Here is a 19,378-nt window from a genome sequence, read left to right as displayed (position 1 = left end):
AGAGAGAGAGAGAGAGAGAGAGAGAGAGAGAGGAAGAGTATTAATTTCACATCCCACTACTGGTCACAGCCTCAAGACTACTTCCCACAGAGGAGAGATAGACAAGAAACATACATACATATACTTCACAATTCATCCTGATTTTTTTTAAAAGAAAAAGAAAAACAAAAAGATACCACAGTTGTAACACAGAGGGTCCAAAACATCGCCATTCTCAATCACAGCCCTTAGTGCTTAAGAGACAGGAAAAAAAAGTGTGGCTTTTTTTTTTTGTTTTTTTGTGTTTTTTTTTTTTTTTTTAAAGAAAAAGGAATGAAAAAATCACAGTGATTAAAAACATGGCAGATCCTTTAAAACAAACATCCACTGTCCATAATCAAGGAAAGCAATGAGGGTCCCAAATATCTTTCCCCTTCCAACCTCAAAGTCCTATCCTGCTCCCAGTACCCTTTCCGCAAAGGCAGTTAACCCACTCTCTATCCCAGATCCCTTTCTAGGAAAGAGTTATTTAGACACGTGACCAGAGAGACCCCTTCCACATTAAGTTTTGTGGACAGAAACAGAGACAAGCCCAGAACAGTTCCTATACCCCAACCCTCTTGCAGTGCCTCAGAACTACCTGGGTTTAACCCAGGGACTTGCAATCCTGGAAAAGTCAAAGCTGCAACCACCAGGTATAACTGGGGTCTAGAGAGAGGGAAACCCCATACCTCCCTGAGGATTTTCAAAGGAGAAGGGAAGTGTTCGAGGTACAAGTCCAAGGTTGGCACTACCAGACTCTATTGGATAAATGTGGCTAAGGTTTTACCTGTCTCACAAGGTTAGCAGGCTTTGGAGCCCAGAATCACCTTCAGGCTGTCTACTTTAAAGGTAAAAGGTCTCGACATGGGGATGAATCAGAGAGTGCCCAGTCTCTGAATTTCCCAAGCAGTTGCACACAAAGGGAAAGCAATAAATGATGCAAGGAAGAAGGACCAAAATGGGGGCACTGTGGGGCCCTTGGCACACCAATCAGGGTTGTGGACCCCCTCCCAGCTATTGGAGCTACACTGATATCCAGACTGGATGTGATTAGAAGGATAGGGGTTGGGAGTGGCATATGGTGTTAATGCTTCAAATTCCAATTCCCCTTGGTTAAAAGACAAGTAGTTGGAAGTACCCAGACTCAAGTTTACATCGAAAATATAGAAAATAGGAGGAAGGAGAATTTTGCTCATATTTGCTTTAAATGTTGAAGGCTGCCAGAAACATTTGGAAGCCGAGGTGGGGCAAGGGACTGTGTGATGTCAAATAGCAGGGGCTCAGGCTCCTGACCCCAGTGCAGAGATCAGAGAGTCTGGGGACCCCAGAGCATCGAAATGATGAGGTCTTTCAGGCAAAGAGCTTCATTTAAAGGGGGGAAAGGAGGAACAATGGGGGCCTTCCCTGACATAGAGAAGTAGTGTTTTTGCCTAGAGAAGAAATGCCTGGGGGGGTTGTCATAGAGGAAGAAAGGAGATGCTCAGCAGCTCACTCCTTTCAGTCACATCACCTGTTTGACAAAGGAAAGATGTAAAAAGAAGAGAAGGGACTGGGTTCTTTGACTTTCACAGGGGTCTTTTCCAAAATTCTATGTATCATAGAATCATAGATATAGAGTTATGAGACACATTCTGGATCAACTACGTCATTTTACAAATGAGAAAACTGAGGCCTGGAGAGGTGAAAGTCACTTAGCCAAGGACACACAGATAATAAGTGACAGAGCTAGGATTTAAACTCAGATCTTCTAGCTCCAAATTCCCCTCTCTTTCCATTGGACCACAATGCTTCCCAGGGGTCTTCCCTTCCCCTCCAGGCCTACTAGGAAAGGCAAGATTAGGAAGAAAATCCATCCCATAGCAAAGAGTTAGGGTGTGGAGTTAGGGAAGGAAAAGCAAATGAGAGGGAGAGAGAGGAGAGGAGTGTTTCCCATGCCCCTGGAAAGAAGCCAAAGGGACCATATTCCCCAATGTTCTTGCAATCCCATCTGAGTGAAGATATCAAGAAAGAGAAAAAAAAATTTGAATTCTCCCTGACAAGGCTAGGGGCATACGAGCTTCCCTTCTGGGAAAGAGAGAGAGTGTGTGTGTGTCTGTGTGTGTGTGTGTGTGTGTGTGTGTGTGTGCGTGCAGAAGCTCAAGGGGAAAAGGGAATATAAAAGAAAAAGTATAACCAGGAGATAGGAAAGAGGCTATAGCAGCAGCAAGAAAAAAAAAATCTCTGTGGGAGACTCCTGACCCTGGTGGCTTGTGCGAGAATTAAAAAGGCCACAGACCCAGGAGTCCTGTTGCCCCCAAAACTCAGAGTTCCTGAGATAGGCCTAGTGAGATGGGCAGGAAGAACAGCCTCGCCTCACTTTGGATGCCAGAGAGGACTAGCCCTGAACTGGGATCATTTGGCACCATGGTTTGCTGGGATCATGACTTCACCCTTTGGGAGAAGCACTTCCAGGAGGCTGCTGGAGAGAACTGCGATAACCCAGATGGAGAAAGGGGGAGAAGGGTGGAGAAGAAAGAGAAGGGGAAAGAAAGGTCACATCCCCTTTCAGCAGAGACTCTCGTGGAGAAATGGAAAGGAGAAGAGAGGAGAGAGGAGAGTAGAGAAACCTATTCCTGCAGGGTTTGAGGTGGGAAGGAATGGGAAAACCAGGACAGGTATCTCCCTACTTGCTGCCCCCACCCTCAGGGTGGTCTTTCCCCATTCACATGGGGCAGGGAAGGGAAGAGAGGGAGTGAATAGAATGGGATTGGAGAGTAAGTTAGTAATTCAAGTAAAAAACAGAGTTGGAGGCAGAAAGGAAGGAAGCAGGACTGGTTGAGGCCTGGGCTTCAAGGCCCCTCCCACTGCCCCAGGAACCTCCCATAGCCCTCCCACCCCACCCCCACCTTGCCCCATTTTGTCGCAGCTACACAGAGGTCTCAGACTGCAACCTCATGACAAACTTGTGCGATTTAGGGTCCACAAACTCCTCAGACAGCTTGAAGAATGGGACCTTCTTGGTGCTGACCACCAGGCTGAAGTCCTGGCGTTTGAGGAGGAAGACAATGCCATCTTTGAGCCCATTGGTCACTGGTTCTTCGCTCACCAGTGTCCACTGTTTAGCCAGCCAGCGTTCCTTGTGGTACTGGATGGTGGGGCCAGCTGCCAGGTACCGCTCCAGAAAGGCCTGCGGTAGGGAGAGAGAAGACTCGTGCCACAATATGGCGCTGGTTTGTCCCCGCCTCACTGCACTCACTCCTTCACTCCCTGAAGAAAGGGCTCCCCAAAAGGACCTCCATCCCATACATTCCTCTCCTCTTTTTCCTCATCCCACCTTCATTTCTAATTGCAACAGTCAAGATTAGACCTGGTTCTATAAAGAGGAATAGCAAAACAGACAGAAAACTGAATCAAAGGACCTGTATTTGAATCTCAGTCCTGACATATATTAGCAAAATATTCCTGGGTAAGTTACCCTCTCTAAGCCTCAGTTTCTCACAATGTTGCTGTGAGGAAAGCATTTTATAAGCCTTGAGGCATATCTATATGTGTACCAATACACATACATACACACATATGTATATGTGTGTATAGGGGGAGAGGAGAAAAGCACCTATTTTGTGCCAGGCACTCTGGTGAACCCTTTACAAAGATGACCTCATTTAATCTTCACAATAACCCTGTGGGTAGGTACTATTATGAGCCCCATTTTAAAATATGTGTGTACACATAACATGTATGCTGCTGTTCCACACGAGATGCCCTCCCTCCCCAAAAGGAGGGTCCCTTGTCTGGACCAGCCATTTCATCAATCACCCTTTCAGGTTGATTACAACTCCACATCTGCTGCCCAGCCCCCTGGGAACAATGATAATCTGCCTGAGCTTTCTCTTCAATGATCAGCCTATACCCACCTGATCATACCTTCCCCATCCCAGTGATTCTGAACTCACAGTTGTCATTGTATGATCCCCATTCCCTGCTACCCACTGCCCATTCCCTTGTTCCCATCTCCCTTAACACCTCACCCCAATGCCACTCAAGACCTACTTACTCCTTTGACTGTGTTCTGTGGAATACCTCCTCCATATGTAATAAATTCACTTTCATCTTAAAACATTTCCTCTGTCATTCCTTCTATCTTCTCACTGGGCCCTGGCTCTGTCCTGATGCCACAGGTTCCCTGACCACCCTTTTCAGCACTGGTCACACTTTCATTTGTAACCTCAGACTCACTGGGTCATTTGTGGGTAAGTCATCATTCTCTTTGATCCCCACTGCCACTTCTACCATCACTCAGTAACCTCTCCTCCTCTAAGGTTCACTCAATCTGTATTTACCACCTAATCTAAGGGTTATTGTTTAACCTCAAGGACACTCCCCTTCCTTCCTAAAAGACTCCCACAATGCCTGGCTCACAATCTTTCTCTCCCCCTCAACTCCTGCCCTCATACTAAGAGACTTTGACATACATGTTGATACTCCCTCAAACATCCAAACTCCCAGTTCCTCAACTTATTCATTTCCCATGACTTACTCCACCACCGCAGCTCAGCTACACACAAAGATGGTCCAACCTGTAATGTCATCACTGACAAGTGTTATATTTCCATGTTCATAAACTTTGAAATTTCTTTATCTAATCATAATCTTCTTGTCATTCCATCTTGACTTCTATTGTACAACCCCTGTTCTTCATCCTTACTATGACTTCAAATCCTTTCACTATTCAGTTCTTTCCCAGGTCATCACCTCTTCACTGCTTACACTCTCCTCCCTTCCCCATCTTGACCCCTTGATAAATCAGTTCAACTTATAATTCTTTTCTCTCTAATCATTTGCCCTCTTTATTCTAAAGCTGATCTTGCCTTGCCAAGGCCCAGTCTTTGATTTTTTTTTCTGCTATCTCCTGACTTCGGTTTTATTCATCTGGAGCTGAACAAAACTGGAAAAAAGGACATAACTAATGACAGGTTCCACTACGAATTTATGTTAAATAATCTCAACTGGACCTTCACTGTAGCAAGGAATTCTTTTATATTTCCCTAATCTATTTACTGTCTTAGTCAAAACAACATCTTTTCCAAACCTTTTCATTCCTTCTCAAACATTTCATGGCTACACCTCACCCCAGGTTGTGAATGTTGCTCATATTTCACTGAAAAAAACTAAAGCCATTCACCATTCACCATGAATTCCCCTTTTTCCCCTGATCTTCACTTAACACTATTCAGACTCCTCCCCCATCATCTCTTCCTTCACCCATATCCCATGAAGAGGTAACCTTTCTTCTTGCTAAAACAAACCACTCTACATGCTATCCTATTCTGTCCATCTTCACCAGCAGAGTGCCCCTTCTATTATCTTCACTCTCTTGCTAAGCTTCAATTATTATCTCTATGCAAATAGTTCCCAGATTTAGATGATGAAGTCTAATGCTGCATGTCCAACTGTCTTTTGTATATCTCAAAGTGGATGTCCCATTGATATCTCAAACTGAACATGTTCATGTTGTTTTTTCGGGGGGAGGGTTGCCTTTTTTTTGGAGGGGCAATTGGGGTTAAGTGACTTGCTCAAGGTCACACAGCTAGTAAGTGTTAAGTGTCTGAGGCCAGATCTGAACTCAGGTCCTCCTGACTGCAGGGCCAGTGTTCTATTCACTGCACCACCTAGCCACCCCTCATGTTGTTTTTGTTTTTTTTTTTTTTCAAAAACCCTCCTCTTCCTAACTTCCCTATCACTGTTGAGGGTACCACCATCCTCCCAGTCATCCAGACTCACAATCAGGGGTCACTTTCAACTCCTCACTTTCTTTCATTCCTCCTCTCCCCCACCATATCCAATCTGTTGCCAAGTCCTGTTGATTCTGTCTCTGTAATGTTTTTCATTAAGTCCCCTTTCTTTGACACTGCTGCAAGCCCTCATCATCTCAAATTGGGATTAATGCAAAAGCCTGACAGTTAGTCACCATAGCTCAGATCTCCCTTCTCTACTTCATCCTCAAAATCACAGCTATCAAACTGATTTATCTTCCTAAAGCACAAGTCTGATCATATCACACACATCCCTCCCATTTTCAATAAACTCCAATGGCTCCCTATTATCTCCAGGATCAAATATAAAAATTCCCTGGTTGACTGTTAATGCCCTTTTTAACCTGGATCCTTTCAGCCTTTCAGTTTTCTTATACCTTACTCCCTTCCACGTAGTCTACAATCCAGTGACAGTGGCCTCCTGGCCATTCCTTACCCATGACACTCACACACTGTGACCTTTCTCTGGCTGTTTCCCACACCTGGAATGCTAATCCTCCTGGTCTCTGCCTCCTGGATTCTCTGGCTTCCTTCAAGTCTCAGCTAAAATCCCACTTTCTGCATGAAGCCTTTCCCAATCCCCTTAACACCAGTTCCTTCCCTCTGAGACCAGTTCCAATTTATCTCGTACGGATGTATACAGGATAAATTGGTGCTAATTCCAGAGGTATGTTTGTACATAGTTGTTTGCTTGTTATCTCCTCTGTTAAAATGTCAGTTTCTTGAGGACAGGAACTATGTATTTGCCTTCCTTTGTATCTTCAACACAGTACCTGGCACATAGTAGGTACTTAACAAATGTTTGTTGAATTGACATATATGTATAGTCATATACATATATATGCTATTATTAATCAAAGTTTAAATAGATAGTCTGATCATAGATGTGGTATAATCTGTGACTCTACACAAGTCACTTCTTTTTGGGCCTCAGTTTCCACATATGTAAAGTAAGGGTGTTGGACTAGATGATGTTTAAGGCCCTTTCCAGTTCTAAATCATGATGTAATAATATCAGTCACCTGATACTGATGTATATATGATGTAATAATATCAGTAGCTCTACTACTCTCCCAAATGTTTGATAACAGAGCTGGAAAGGAGAGTAATTCCAACAACTAGCAAATGGGGGCAACAGCAGATCGCATATGTGCAAACACTTAACAGGTCAACGTGAAAAACTGACCTTGGACAGAGGATCATAATTCTAAAGCTGAAGGAGCTGTAGAGGTCATATGTCCACCACCACCACTACCCCCATTTATCAGTTAGAGGCTGTGGCCCAAGAACGTTAAATAACTTTTTTCCAGGTCACACAGGTAGTAAACATCAGGGGTGAGGAAGGAAAGGAAGAAAAACAGAGAGAGAGGGAGAGAGAGAGAGAGAAAAAAAAGGAGGAGGAGAAAGGGAAGGGGAGAGAGAGAGAGGAGGAAGGAGGGAAGAAGAAGGGTGGAAGGAAAGAGGGAAGTGAGAGGAAGGAAAGAAAGAGAGAGACAGAATTAGGCCAGACTTCCTCCCAACCCTGTGCCTAAAGAAGTTCACTCTGCCCCTAGAAACTCTATCTCACTCAGGAGAAAGGTGAGAGAATATGAAGTGGAGGGAATGACAGAAGAAAAAAGGGAGAAAAATGAGAGATGGAAGGATGTGAAAGAAAAAAGAAGGTGAAAGAAAAACCAGAAGAAGGAAGAAGTCTAGGGAGGAGGGAAGAAAGGGGACAGGATCATAGCATCCAAAATCAAGAAACGAACTTTAGAGGTCACTGAATACAACCCCCTTATCTTAAATGAGGGCAATGAAACCCAGAGAGGGGTCAGTTAAATGACTTGCCTAGAGTCATACATCTACTAAGTACCTAAGGCAGGATTTGAACCCCGATCTTCCTGATTCCAAGGGCAGCACTCTATCCACTAGTATGAGAGGCAAAACAGAGCATACCTTGGGCGTCATGTCATGGGTGATACAGAACTCCAGGTGCTGCAGGATGCTCTCCATGGTGTGGTAGGGCTGCTGCTTGGTAGTGCGTAGGTACTTCTGCATGGCTCGTGCCATAGAAGCAAAGATGGCTTGGGCTGCCTCTCTTGGATCCATTACCTCCCTTGGGTTCTTCTGCTCCTCTTCCTGTAGCCTTTTGATGTGTGTGAAGGCCTCTTCCACCGCTACCACCAGTCTGGTTGGAGGGGGGAAGGGGAAGACAGTTCAGAGACCACTTGTATCCCAAAGCCTCTTCAACCTCCTGTCACTAAGGAAGCCTGCGCCTTGCCAGACCTCTGCAAAAGAGGATCCCAATCCTTTCCAGGGAGAACTCTATAAATAAGGGGATCCTGGATCTTCCCTTGGAACTTGGGAAATTTCTTCCTGACATTTCCCCTTAAATCCTATCAGCAGCTTATAGCTGTTCTCCACAGAAAACAAGAACAGCTACTATGAATAAATAATAACACTACATGTTTATATGGCTCCTCCTGGTTTACAAGTATCTTGATCACAATCCCATAAGTGTGGCAGTGCAAGAAGTTCTGTTCCCATTTTACAGTGGAAGAAGTTGAGGTTAAGTGATTTACATGCTCATACAACTGAGTGGCAAGACAGGACTAGGACTCTAGGTCTTCAGGTCTTTCAACTCCATGCCATCTACACCTAGACATTTTTTTACTTTTTGGAAGGAGGAAGGCAGGGCAGTTGGAGTTAAGTGACTTGCCCAAGGTCACATGGCTAGTAAGTGTTAAGTGTCTTAGGCTGGATTTGAACTCAGATCCTCCTGACTCCAGGGTCGGTGCTCTATTCACCGCACCACCCAGCCACCCCCACATCTAAACTTCTTAAAACTCATAATGAGAATTAGCTCTTTAAACAAGTCCCTACCCCACTTTCTTTAGGAAGAAGTTACTCCTGAGACTGATTTTGCATTATTCTTACCTTCCATCATGCCCCAAATTATTCTCCTAATCATCTTCCTTCCACATCTACCCTCTCCGAAGTGCTGTACAAGCTATATTTTTTTAACTGAGGTGAATTAAAATAATTTTCTTTTGAGACTATTAGACCATGACCATACTCCACTAGCACCAAAAACACCCTGGATGGGTACAAAACAAGAATTTGGTATCAGTCTGTACAAGCAACTCTTCCATTTACCCAAAGCCTAAGAAAATTGAGTATGAGATATAGAAGAAAGAGTTTGACAAGTCTCTGAGAAAAAGCATGAATGTAGGGAAGCCTGTTCAAATCAATTTCCTCATCTAAAATGAAATAATTGAAGTATATGATCTCTAAGGTCCTATCCAGCTCTATCATTTTATGACCCTACAAGCAGAGGATGGAACACTGCTGAAGACTGTGTTCTCCTTCCTAATGGAGATGCTAGTAAACCCAAGGGAGGGTATGATGGAGAGGTGTCCAAAACAGAGGCAACTGTGAACAGCTCTAAGTTCTACTACGCAATTTAGTGGAGAGAGAGTCAAGTCAAGAAGACCTCAAGTCAAGTCTAGCCTCAGATACTTACTAGCTGTATGACCCTAGGCAAGTCATTTAACTTCTGTCTTGTCTCCACTTCATCAAATAATAACAGGGGATAATAACAGTACTACCTCCCAGAGTTGTTGTGAGGCTCAAATGAGATATCTGTAAATCACTTAGCACAGTGCCTAAGCAAGCAAGAGTAGCTAAGGTTCTGAGGGCCACCATTAGTGCCAAAGCCAATGATTCAGGATTCTAGTTCTTGTCCCTAGCTCTAGTCTAGCCTCCACTCCTAAAGCCATAGATTTTCACCTATTCCCTCTTCCTGGGTATCAACTCCATTTTTCTTCCCCATGAATATGAGCAACATCTTCCATTGGCCTATTCTTTTCAGAGACCATGAAGCCTCACTCACATCCTTCATCCCCCAGACAGACAGATTCTACCTCCCAGTTGTGTTCAAAGGATCGTCAAAACACTTAGAGACAAAAATAAGACTTAAAGATCATCTAGTCCAACCTATACATTTTACAAGAAGGAAACTGAGACCAGAAGAGGACTTCTCCAAAGTCATAAAGGTCATTTCCAAGCAATCTCAGCCCATCCTATTCCAGTCACCTTTCCTCTCACACATCCCCCTCTTCTTTCCCAACGAACATACCTGGCTCTACGCTTTCGCACCCTCCGCTCATGCTCTGCCTCCTCATAATAATACTCATTGTGGCTGTTGTCCCGGCGCCGAGCTGCTGCTGCAATCACCGCCCGAGACTGCCCAGTGGAGTTGTTGGTGCTGTTCTCTGAGAGAGGGCAGGGAGGCAGAGGTTGGGATCAGAATGGGAAGAAGGTGTCCGGAGAGACCTGGGGCTGAGGGCAGCAGCCTGACTATCCACAGTCTTCAGGAAACACTGTCCCCAGCCACCTTTAGAGAGGGCACCCAGGGAACAGCAACGAAGAAGGGCAAGGTCTCCCAAAGAGGTCCATGAGATTTGGAACTGAGATGACTGAAGGGCTTAGAGGGCCAGGGCTGATGAGGAGACACAGAGCAGCCAAAGAGAGGAAACCTGAGAGGGCAGGGATGGGGGAGGTAGACGGAAAGAGAGGGAAGTTGAGGAAGGGATCCAAAGGCTGAGACCCTCCACCTGGAGCCAAGGGGAAAGACAGTACAAAAGGGAATGAAGAAAGGGAGTGAGAAATGAAGGGAGTGAAAGTGGAGGGAGAGGGTAAAGGAGGAAGAGAGAGAAAGAAAAAAGAGAGGAGGAGCAAAGGGAGCACTGATATGGAAGAGCAGAAAAGTGAAAGATCCTGGCAGCTCACCCTCTCCGAGGGAGTACACCTTGAAGCCGGACACTTTCTTGGCCAGGACGGACTTGGGCAGGTTGAGGAGGGCAGGGTTGTAGACGGGGAAATCATGGTAATACTTCTCCAGGATCCATACTGCCACACGCTGGATGCTGTGGGGGAGACGGTAGGGGGAGGTAGGGAAAAGGAGGGGGAGGGGGAGGGGAAGGAAGGGGAAGGAGGTAAGGGGAACATTCATGGTCACCTCCACTCTCAGACATAGACAAAGGTGTCCAGAGGGAGGGGCACATCAGGGCAGGACGGCAAGACAAGAAAGAACAAAGGATGGGGAGAAGCTGCTTCTGATAAGCCCAGCTTAAGGAAGCCACCCTGAGGTCTCTCCCCCTTGGTCTCCTTCCAGCCTCCAGATCAGAGCCCTTCTCATGGCCCGGCTGTGACAGTCATCTAATCCCACACTTAGAGTCTATACAAGTGGGACCTTCTAGGAGATCCTTCCATGTCACCAATAGCCTCTACTCATCGATGCCTTTGGAATCATGCTGGGCTGAGAAAATTTCCCAAATGAGGGTTGGAAACCAACCACCTTCTTGTATTAGATCCTAAGGGACAATGAAATGGGAACCCCCAAGAGCATTAGGGTCCAGGGCCAGGCTCGAGACTCAAATTGTCAAGTTGCCAGATCTTGAGCAAATGAAGTATCTTTCCCATACATCCTATCAAAAATACACACATACATACACATACAGACATGAACATACACACATGCATGGACCTACATAAACACACACACACACACACCCTTTCCCAAGTTACCTCTTAAGTACTACATGAACAATGAACCACAGCCCTCTTTTTTGGCCTCTCCCAATATACTCTTCTTTTCAAAGTAATCTCCCTCTGCCCTGCCCAGCTCCATTCATTCCACACTCACTGAATAATCAGAGAGGGTATGTTCTTGTGATAGTCCCAACTCAGGGAAATGTAAAAAGGACCCCAAAAAGCCACTGGTGCTGGCCCATATGCTTCTCCTACAGAGAACTCCTTCCAATCTTTCAATTTTATCCTTACCTCCAGTATTACATCTCCCCTACAAACTCTGTACCAGTTTTCTCACCAAAGTTCCTCAGCCCCACCATACACTGGCCTTGATCACCCCATCAGCCCTACCAGAGCCCCCATCCCCAACATATTTGGCCCTCAGTACTTCCAAATATCCCGTGTCCTATCAATTGCTAGCTATTGCGTATAGCACTATAACCCAGTTCCCCAAGATGACTCTCAGGCCCCCAGCCCCCTAACCTTCCTGCCCCTTTACCTACCACCCACCCCAAATTCCCACCCACTTATCTTCCATATGCTCCAAAATCCATTCCTGCACTAATATTCTCTCCCTGTCCTTCTATAACCATAGTTCTAAGTCAATCTCCCATTCCCTCTCCTACCCCATCTCAATGCCTTTAGTCACTTTCATGCTCTCACCTACACACATCCAAGCATACACACACACACACACACACACACACACACACACACACACTGTACCTGAGGTGGCCAACATTGTAGAAGCGACTGGCCCCGTCAGTGGAGCGCACAACTTTGAGGGTGAACTGGGGCTGCAGCTGGCGCAACTCCAGCAGGACCACGGCAAGGTAGTGCACAAAAAGCAGGGCATCTACCAGGGAGACGGCAAACTGCACCACACCCTGGTAGCTGCGCTCCCTCGCCTCCAAAATCCTAACCCCATAGAAGAGCCAGTAGGAGACCACGAGCAGAAAGACGAGCACCATGAGCAAGGCGCGCAGCACGAAGACGCGGGGCAGCGAGGCCTTGGGCCGGCGGAAGAACAGGGCCCAGCTGCCCAGCAGCAGAATGAGCAGCTTGAAGGCCACTGAGATGAAGAGTCCCTCGCAGGCCGCCCCACATGGCTCCAGCTCTTCCCGCCACAGCAGTGGGGGCAGCAGAAGGAAGGCCAGCGGGGTGAGGAAGGAGAGCAGTGCCAGGGTAGCCCCAGCCACGACACCCAGATGACGGGAGCAGTCCAGGGGGACGCTGTCCTCCATGTCCTTAGCAATGCGTGTGAGGTCATCGTGGGAGATGCTGTGTTCTGATGTGCCTGTCACCACCGTTGTTGTCTCACCCCAGTTATCATCCTTGGAGGGAATGTGGAGAAGAACAAAAGACAGAATGTTGGGGAGGGTGAGGGAGACAGCAAAGGAGAAAGAAGAAGGGAGGGGAAAGGGAGAAAAAGGGTGATGGAAAAGGAGAAGGCAGAAAGAGGAGAGGATGGTAATCAACAAATGTTCTCCTTAATAAGTATTTATCAAGCACACTACTGGTACCCAATACTATATTCAAAGAAATACAGAATAGCTTCTGTCCTCAAAGAACTTCTGATCAAGAGAAGACAAAAATCATAAGCCCATTAACTGGAGAAATGGCTAAAAACTTGTGGTATATGAACGTAATGAAATATAAGTGAGCCATACAAAATCATAAATATGAGGTGCTTAGCACCGGCACATAGAAGATATTTAATAAATGTTGACTGATTGATTGATTGACTGATTGGATCCAGAGAATTTGGATAGTTGTATATGAACTCATTAGAGAGGAAAATAAGCATAACCAGAAAAATCTACATGATGGCCATGATAACATAAAGAAAAATCGCTCCAAAAGGCTACAGAAAACAGATGATGAAACATGTAGGTAAAGAGAGGTAGAGAATGAAACATGCATTTTTCAAACATGACCAAGGTACTGAATTATTTTGCATGATTATACTTATTTGTTATAAGTGAGAGATTCTATTGGGAGTCAATGGGTTATTTAAAAAGAGCATCAATGAAACATTTTAAAAGTACACAGAAGAAGAAATCTTTAAAAATATAAAAGGGAACAAACGGGACAATTTGTTGTTACTACTGTGTTAAATTTAATATATAATGTAAAAAAAAAAAACCCACTGCGCATTATAGAAGTTTGTGGTTTCAATTCCACCCTCCTTTTTTGTTCCTTTTTCCCCTGAATATTTGATTTGTTCATTAAGTTAATAATAATCAATATTTTGAAAGGATAGTAACATATTTCAATAGATCTATTGAGCACTTTCCCTGCCACAGTCCTGTGAGGTCAGCAATATAAATATCATTATCTCCACTTTGCAGATGAGGAAACTGAGCCTCAGGGAAGCAAAGTTACTTTCTCTTGGTCACAGAGCTAGTAGGCGGCAGTAGATGGCAAATCCGGACTCTTTACCACACTGCTGACCTGAAAAAAACACAGCCATATATGAAAATAAATGACATTCACAGCAGTCAATGCCAAGTACCAAAGGAATAGTAGAAACCACAAGTACTACAGAGCTTGGAAAAGGGAGAGATCACTAGGGGCTTCCTAGGTGAAGTGGCAGCTGAACTGGGCTTTAAAGGATTGGTGATGTCAGAAGGAAGCCATTCCAGGTGGATGAAACTTTGAAAGGAACAGCAAAGAGATGCTAAAGAACATGGCACAATGGGAGAGGGTGTAGATCAATCTGGACATAGCAATGTTTAAGGAAGGGAGCAGTAACCACACTTTGAAACAGATTTGGAACAGAATGTAAAGTTCCCTGAATGCCAGGCTAAAGAATCCAAATCCAAAACCAGGGCTCTTCCTATTACACTGAACTCCTAATCTGACAAAACACAAATACACATAAAAAAACAAATAACAAACCTACAGGGAGGGGGAGCCATTGCAGGTTTGGGGGCAGGGGGATGACAAAATAAAAGCAATATTTTTGAAAGATTAATCTAATTGGAGGGGAGGAGGGGAAAAAGGAGACACCAGATGGATTGAAAGGATAGGAATTGCCCAGTGTTGAGTCAAAGAGACCAGTTGGGAGGCTATGACATTAGTCCCAGAATAAGGTGATAAAAAAGAATTAGTAACAATCTGAATGGAAAGGAAGGGACAGAGGGATATGAAGAAGGAAAGGGCTATGGTACTTGGTAACTAGTCAGATGTTAATGTCTAATGAATCCTGTTTAGGTAAAGGTTGCTTCACAATCCTTCCAACTCAGAAATCTTATGATTCTATTGGAAAGTAAAAAAGATAATTCCCTTCCTGCAAGGCAATGGGATGTTGATATGGTGTAGGGCAGCAAGGGGTGGGGTGCAGAGTGGTAGGGTGGGAAGATCATTGCTATGGAGCATGAAGACCTGGGTTTAAATCTCCCTCTTTCCATTTACAATCTCTGTAAGCCTAGGAAAAATCCCTTAGCCTCCCTGAACCTCAGTCTCAAAGCCTCCTTTGGAAGAGGAGCTGGAAGCATAAGATCCCCTGTAGGAACAGAAGGGACAAATTGCATCACTTTCATAGCTACCTTCTCCATTCTTGGGACACAGAAACCCTAGGTATTTGCATGTCCTCACAGACCCACCTCTACTCCATGAGGCCAGTCATCATTATACAGACTCCCCAAGAACTTTAGTCTTAACCTTCTAGCTTCATCCACTGAGTTTCTGCCTCTCTCCTTCCTACTTCCCTTCATCTGCTACCAGCACCATAAAATTCAAGAACCAGATCAACATGTCATTCTGTAAAATGCCACCAGAGGGCATCAAATTCTCCCCCATTCTCCTGTCCAAGGGAGTTTCTTAGCTTCAGGATTTCAGCCTTCCCACTAACCTGCCTGGTTAGTAGTACAGGAAAGAGGGGCAGGTCCCCACTGCAATTCTCAGGGAGGACCCACTCTTTTCAGGCCCCCAGTGAAAAAGGGAAGTAGCATGAGGCAGGAAAAAAAACCCAAAAGCACTTGATTGGAAGTCAAATTACCGGGGTTTAAATTCTTGCTCTCCTACATATTACCTGTATAACCTTGAGCAAGACCCAAGCTTTCTGAGTCTGTTTCCTCATCTATAAAATGAATGGGCTGGACTAGATTACTCTTAGTGAGCCTTATAGTTCTAAATCCTAAATTGGTGACTTTTATTGCTATAGAAATTCCTTCCACCTACCCTAGCCTGAGATTCTGAGAGGGAACATTGATCTCACCGCCTTAAGGTTTACAGAGCATTTTCCTTACAACATTTCCATGAGGTGGGGGTTAACCCTAAATGCAAGCATCATCATTTTACAGATAAGGATCAGAGACAGAGAGATTGTGACTTACCCAAGGTCACCCAGAAAGAAACAGCAGATCCCTGTAGGACCTTCCTCCTTATCCTGCTTACCTACTAATTCCAAACTACCTGGAGTCTTAGGTCCTAGTTCTTACCCTGACACCAAGTATGACCTTGGGACAAATCTAGAGAAACATGGGGAATAAAAAGATATTGGAGGCAGAATCTTAGGGACAGAAATCCAGATGAAATATAGAAATGATGGGAAAACACTGGGAGGCAGAGAACTGGGGACAGTCATGAGTAGAAAGAGCTGGAGAGGAGGGTAAGAGATGCAAGGAAGACGCAGAGAGATAGGGAGACAGACATAGACAGGGAGAGAGTGATGGCTAGCCCACAGTACTTAGGGAGTATGTGTATATCTGAGTTTATCTAAGTGTGTCTGAGTTTCTGTGTATGTGAATGTAGAAATGTATTCCTGAAAGTCTGTATATGTATATACAGGCATCTGTGTGAGGTCACTGACAAGCTGGAGTATCCAGAAAGTTATGAGCAGTGTTTGTGCCTGAGTAGATTATGTCACGGTGTCTATGAGTAGATACTAAAGTGCCACTTCCTACACTAAGCCTATCACAATCCCACCAATTGCTGGAGGCCTAGCCACCAAAATTACTTTATAATTATCATGTATGACTTTGCAGGATCACAGATTTATAGCCAGAAGGAACCTTAGAGGCCATCTTCCCCCTCATTTTATAATGTGGAAACTGAGGCTCAGAAAGTGCCCAGGATTACAGAGCTAGTGGCACCTGAGGCAAGATTTCAAAGCAAGTTTTTCTGATTTCAAGGCCAAGACTCTACCCACTATACCAGAGGCATCAACTCCTAAGTGGGAGCTGGAACCAGATGAAAATATAACTGGAAAATATGTTTAAAAAAAATAAAAAAGTAAATAAAAATACAACAGAACACAGATAATGTTAACGTACAGTTTTCTAAGTCAAGATGCAGCTGGCAGGGATCTTTATGTGCATATTAGTGGCCTTCAGCTTGACACCATTACTCGATGCCATTTTGTGGCTATGGTTCAGTTCATGTACTACTCTTTGCAGCCTCATTTGGGGTTTTCTTGGCAAAGGACGGGAGGGATTTGCCATTTCTTTCTCCAGCTCATTTCACAGATAAGGAAACTGAAGCAAGTAGGGTTAAGTGGCTTGCCCAGGGTCACATAGCTAATAAGTATCTAAGGCCAGATTTGATCTCAGGCCTTCCTGATTCCAGGCCTGGTGCACTATCCCGTGCACCTTCTTCTTGTGGTTAATGACTGTTTTTTTTTTTCTCTGTAATCCCAACCTCTAGCATGGTATATCTGACATAGTTAGTATTTATACCACACTTTGATGTTTACAAAGCACTTTACAAAAACTGTCTTATATTTTCTTCAGAACAATCTTGGAAGGTTTGTGTTATTATTATACCTCATTTTACAGAAGAGTAGACAGAGGTAAACAGTGGCTAAGTGACTTGCCCAGGGTCACATAGCTAGTAAGTGTCTGAGGCTGGATTTGAACTTAGGTCTTTCTGACTCCAAGTACAACACTCTACTGCTTACTGAATGAACTAACCTTGAAGGCAGGGACTATGTCATTTTCATCCCCATATACCAACACAGATAATAGTGCCTTGAACACAGTATTCACTTAACAAATGTTTGTTGATCCAAGAAAGAGAAAGGGGGAGACAGAGACAAAAGGGAGAAATGGGAGGAAGTAGCTGTGTGAGAGGGGATTGTCACTAGCCTGGCAGTCAGGAGACCTGGCTTTAGTCCTGCCTTTGGCACTTACAATGCAATCACAGGCTAACCATTTAAAGTTATATAGGATCATAGATTTAGAGACAGATGGGGCCTTAGAGATCAGGTTATCCAAGCCCCTCATTTCTACAGACAAGATATCCAAGGTTCATCTCAGAGACAACCAAACAACCCTCCTGAGAGAGAGGGTTTAGCCTTAGAAAAGTTAAATTACTTTCCCAAGCTTGCCTGGGTGACAGAGTTGGGATCCTAACCTAGTTGCACTGACTCCAAATTAACTGCACTTTCCTCACCTTTACCTGAGGGGGCTGAATCAGATGACCTCTAAGGATAATTCTAGCTACAAATTCTGTGATTATAGAATCTCCTTCTCATAGCTCCTCACCCGTTCATCCCCTCTGGTTGACTCATTGTCGAGCAAGGGCTCCCCCGGGGCCTGTATCGTCACCGATTTGTCTCCTCGGCTTCCATCCCTGCTTTTGGAGCGGTGTCTGTCCCGCCGGTCCCTGTGGTGAGAGAAGGAAGCAGACATGAAAAGTCAGAGAGGAGAAAATATTCACATTCAGGCCCACCCTCACCACATCTGCCCTCTCATTCTGACCAGCTGTCTTATCTGACTCCTCCCCGCTCCCCAACTTCAGAGGCCTCTCTCTCTTCAGGTCCCCTGCTCTCCCCTCGGTATCCATTACACCCACCTATGCTTCCGGGAGCTTCGGGAATGGCCAGACTTGTAGGAGTAACCGGAGTACTGGGACTCGGTGTCCATGGCCTCAGAGCGCCTTGCCTTGTAGCGCTCCAGGGCCGTGGGCTGGGGCCTCCTTGGGGGCCCCAAGGCCACTTCCTTCAGCTCTGGCTTCTTCAGGCCAAGAGGCACCTTCAGGAAGTCAACTGTCACCCTGAGGGACTCTATTTTGCTGGGCGGGTGGGCTCGTCTCAGAGAAAACCAAGCGGCACTCCTGACGGAAAGAGAGTAGGGTTAAGCACTGCAAGTGGACACCATCTAGGAGCTCAGGATAAACAGATGGAGACTGGGAGACAGGCAATCAGGTCTCAAAGATTCTGTCCTAACCCCTTCCCCAGTTTTTATTCCTCCCCTCAAAGAGCTCAGAGAAATCAGAGACTACCCAGCCCTTAGTCTCACCACCACCCTAATCTGTATAATGGATATAAGGATACCTATAAGGGCTGGTCCTTCCCTCCTAAAAAGAAATAAGGAAAAAAGAATGACCCTAGATAAGACAGAACTGGTATTCAAAACTGAACCCCTTCAAACCTTCAAGAAAGCTTTCCATGTCTTTCCCACTGTTACCATCTTTTTTCTGAGATTACCTCCCATTTACTCTATCTATATCTTGTATGTACATATGTTGCTTACAAGTTGCTTCCCCTATTACAGCACGAGCTCCTTTAGGATAAGGACAATATTGTTGCCCTTCTTTGTTTCCTCAGAGCTTAGCGCAATGCTCAGAACATAGTAAACCCTTAAAAAATGCTTGTTGACTAACTCATTGATTCTCCCACTGAAAGCAACAGAACAGATGATGTGGAGAAAGGACCCCCTCTGCCTTCAATGTCACATCTAGCCTGTGAAGGATTAAGATTCATGGAGAACCTCCCAACCTAGGTGTGGACAAAACCTAGTTCCAAGATCACATCCCCAAGTGCCTGCTAGTCATTTCCAACTACACGTCCCATAAGCATCACAAACTCAACAAGTCCAAAACAAATCTTGTACTCTTTCCAGCTAGGCTCATTCTCCTAATTTCCCTCTCCATTCCTGTTGAGGCACCACCGTGCTTTTTCAGTCTCATTGTCCTCCCCTACTCTTCACTCTGCTTCACCCTACACATACTCTCTCTCTCTCTCTCTCTCTCTCTCTCTCTCTCTCTCT

The 19,378-nt window shown here is 45.0% G+C and overlaps 1 protein-coding gene across 4 annotated transcripts in view; it reads right to left on the bottom strand.

The window, feature by feature from the left end:
- Positions 1 to 233: 233 nt before the first annotated feature.
- The window catches only part of VANGL2 (VANGL planar cell polarity protein 2), a 42,803-nt gene continuing 23,658 nt past the window's right edge, over positions 234 to 19,378 (bottom strand). For all 4 annotated transcript variants that reach the window (XM_069062900.1, XM_069062903.1, XM_069062899.1 and 1 more), the window contains exons 2-8: positions 18,183 to 18,443; positions 17,873 to 17,993; positions 12,111 to 12,718; positions 10,584 to 10,720; positions 9,931 to 10,066; positions 7,749 to 7,980; positions 234 to 3,187 (exon numbers count right to left, since the gene is read on the bottom strand). In XM_069062900.1, coding sequence (XP_068919001.1) covers positions 2,927 to 3,187; positions 7,749 to 7,980; positions 9,931 to 10,066; positions 10,584 to 10,720; positions 12,111 to 12,718; positions 17,873 to 17,993; positions 18,183 to 18,253 — 1,566 coding nt within the window. In that variant the 5' untranslated portion in view covers positions 18,254 to 18,443 and the 3' untranslated portion in view covers positions 234 to 2,926. The remainder of the gene's footprint in view (positions 3,188 to 7,748; positions 7,981 to 9,930; positions 10,067 to 10,583; positions 10,721 to 12,110; positions 12,719 to 17,872; positions 17,994 to 18,182; positions 18,444 to 19,378) is intronic.

The sequence above is a fragment of the Petaurus breviceps genome, unplaced genomic scaffold, assembly GCF_028583685.1.
Source record: "Petaurus breviceps papuanus isolate PSGF00001 unplaced genomic scaffold, PetGlider_PUasm1.0 90510, whole genome shotgun sequence".
Taxonomy (NCBI): domain Eukaryota; kingdom Metazoa; phylum Chordata; class Mammalia; order Diprotodontia; family Petauridae; genus Petaurus; species Petaurus breviceps.
This window is presented reverse-complemented; position numbering and strand designations above follow the sequence as displayed.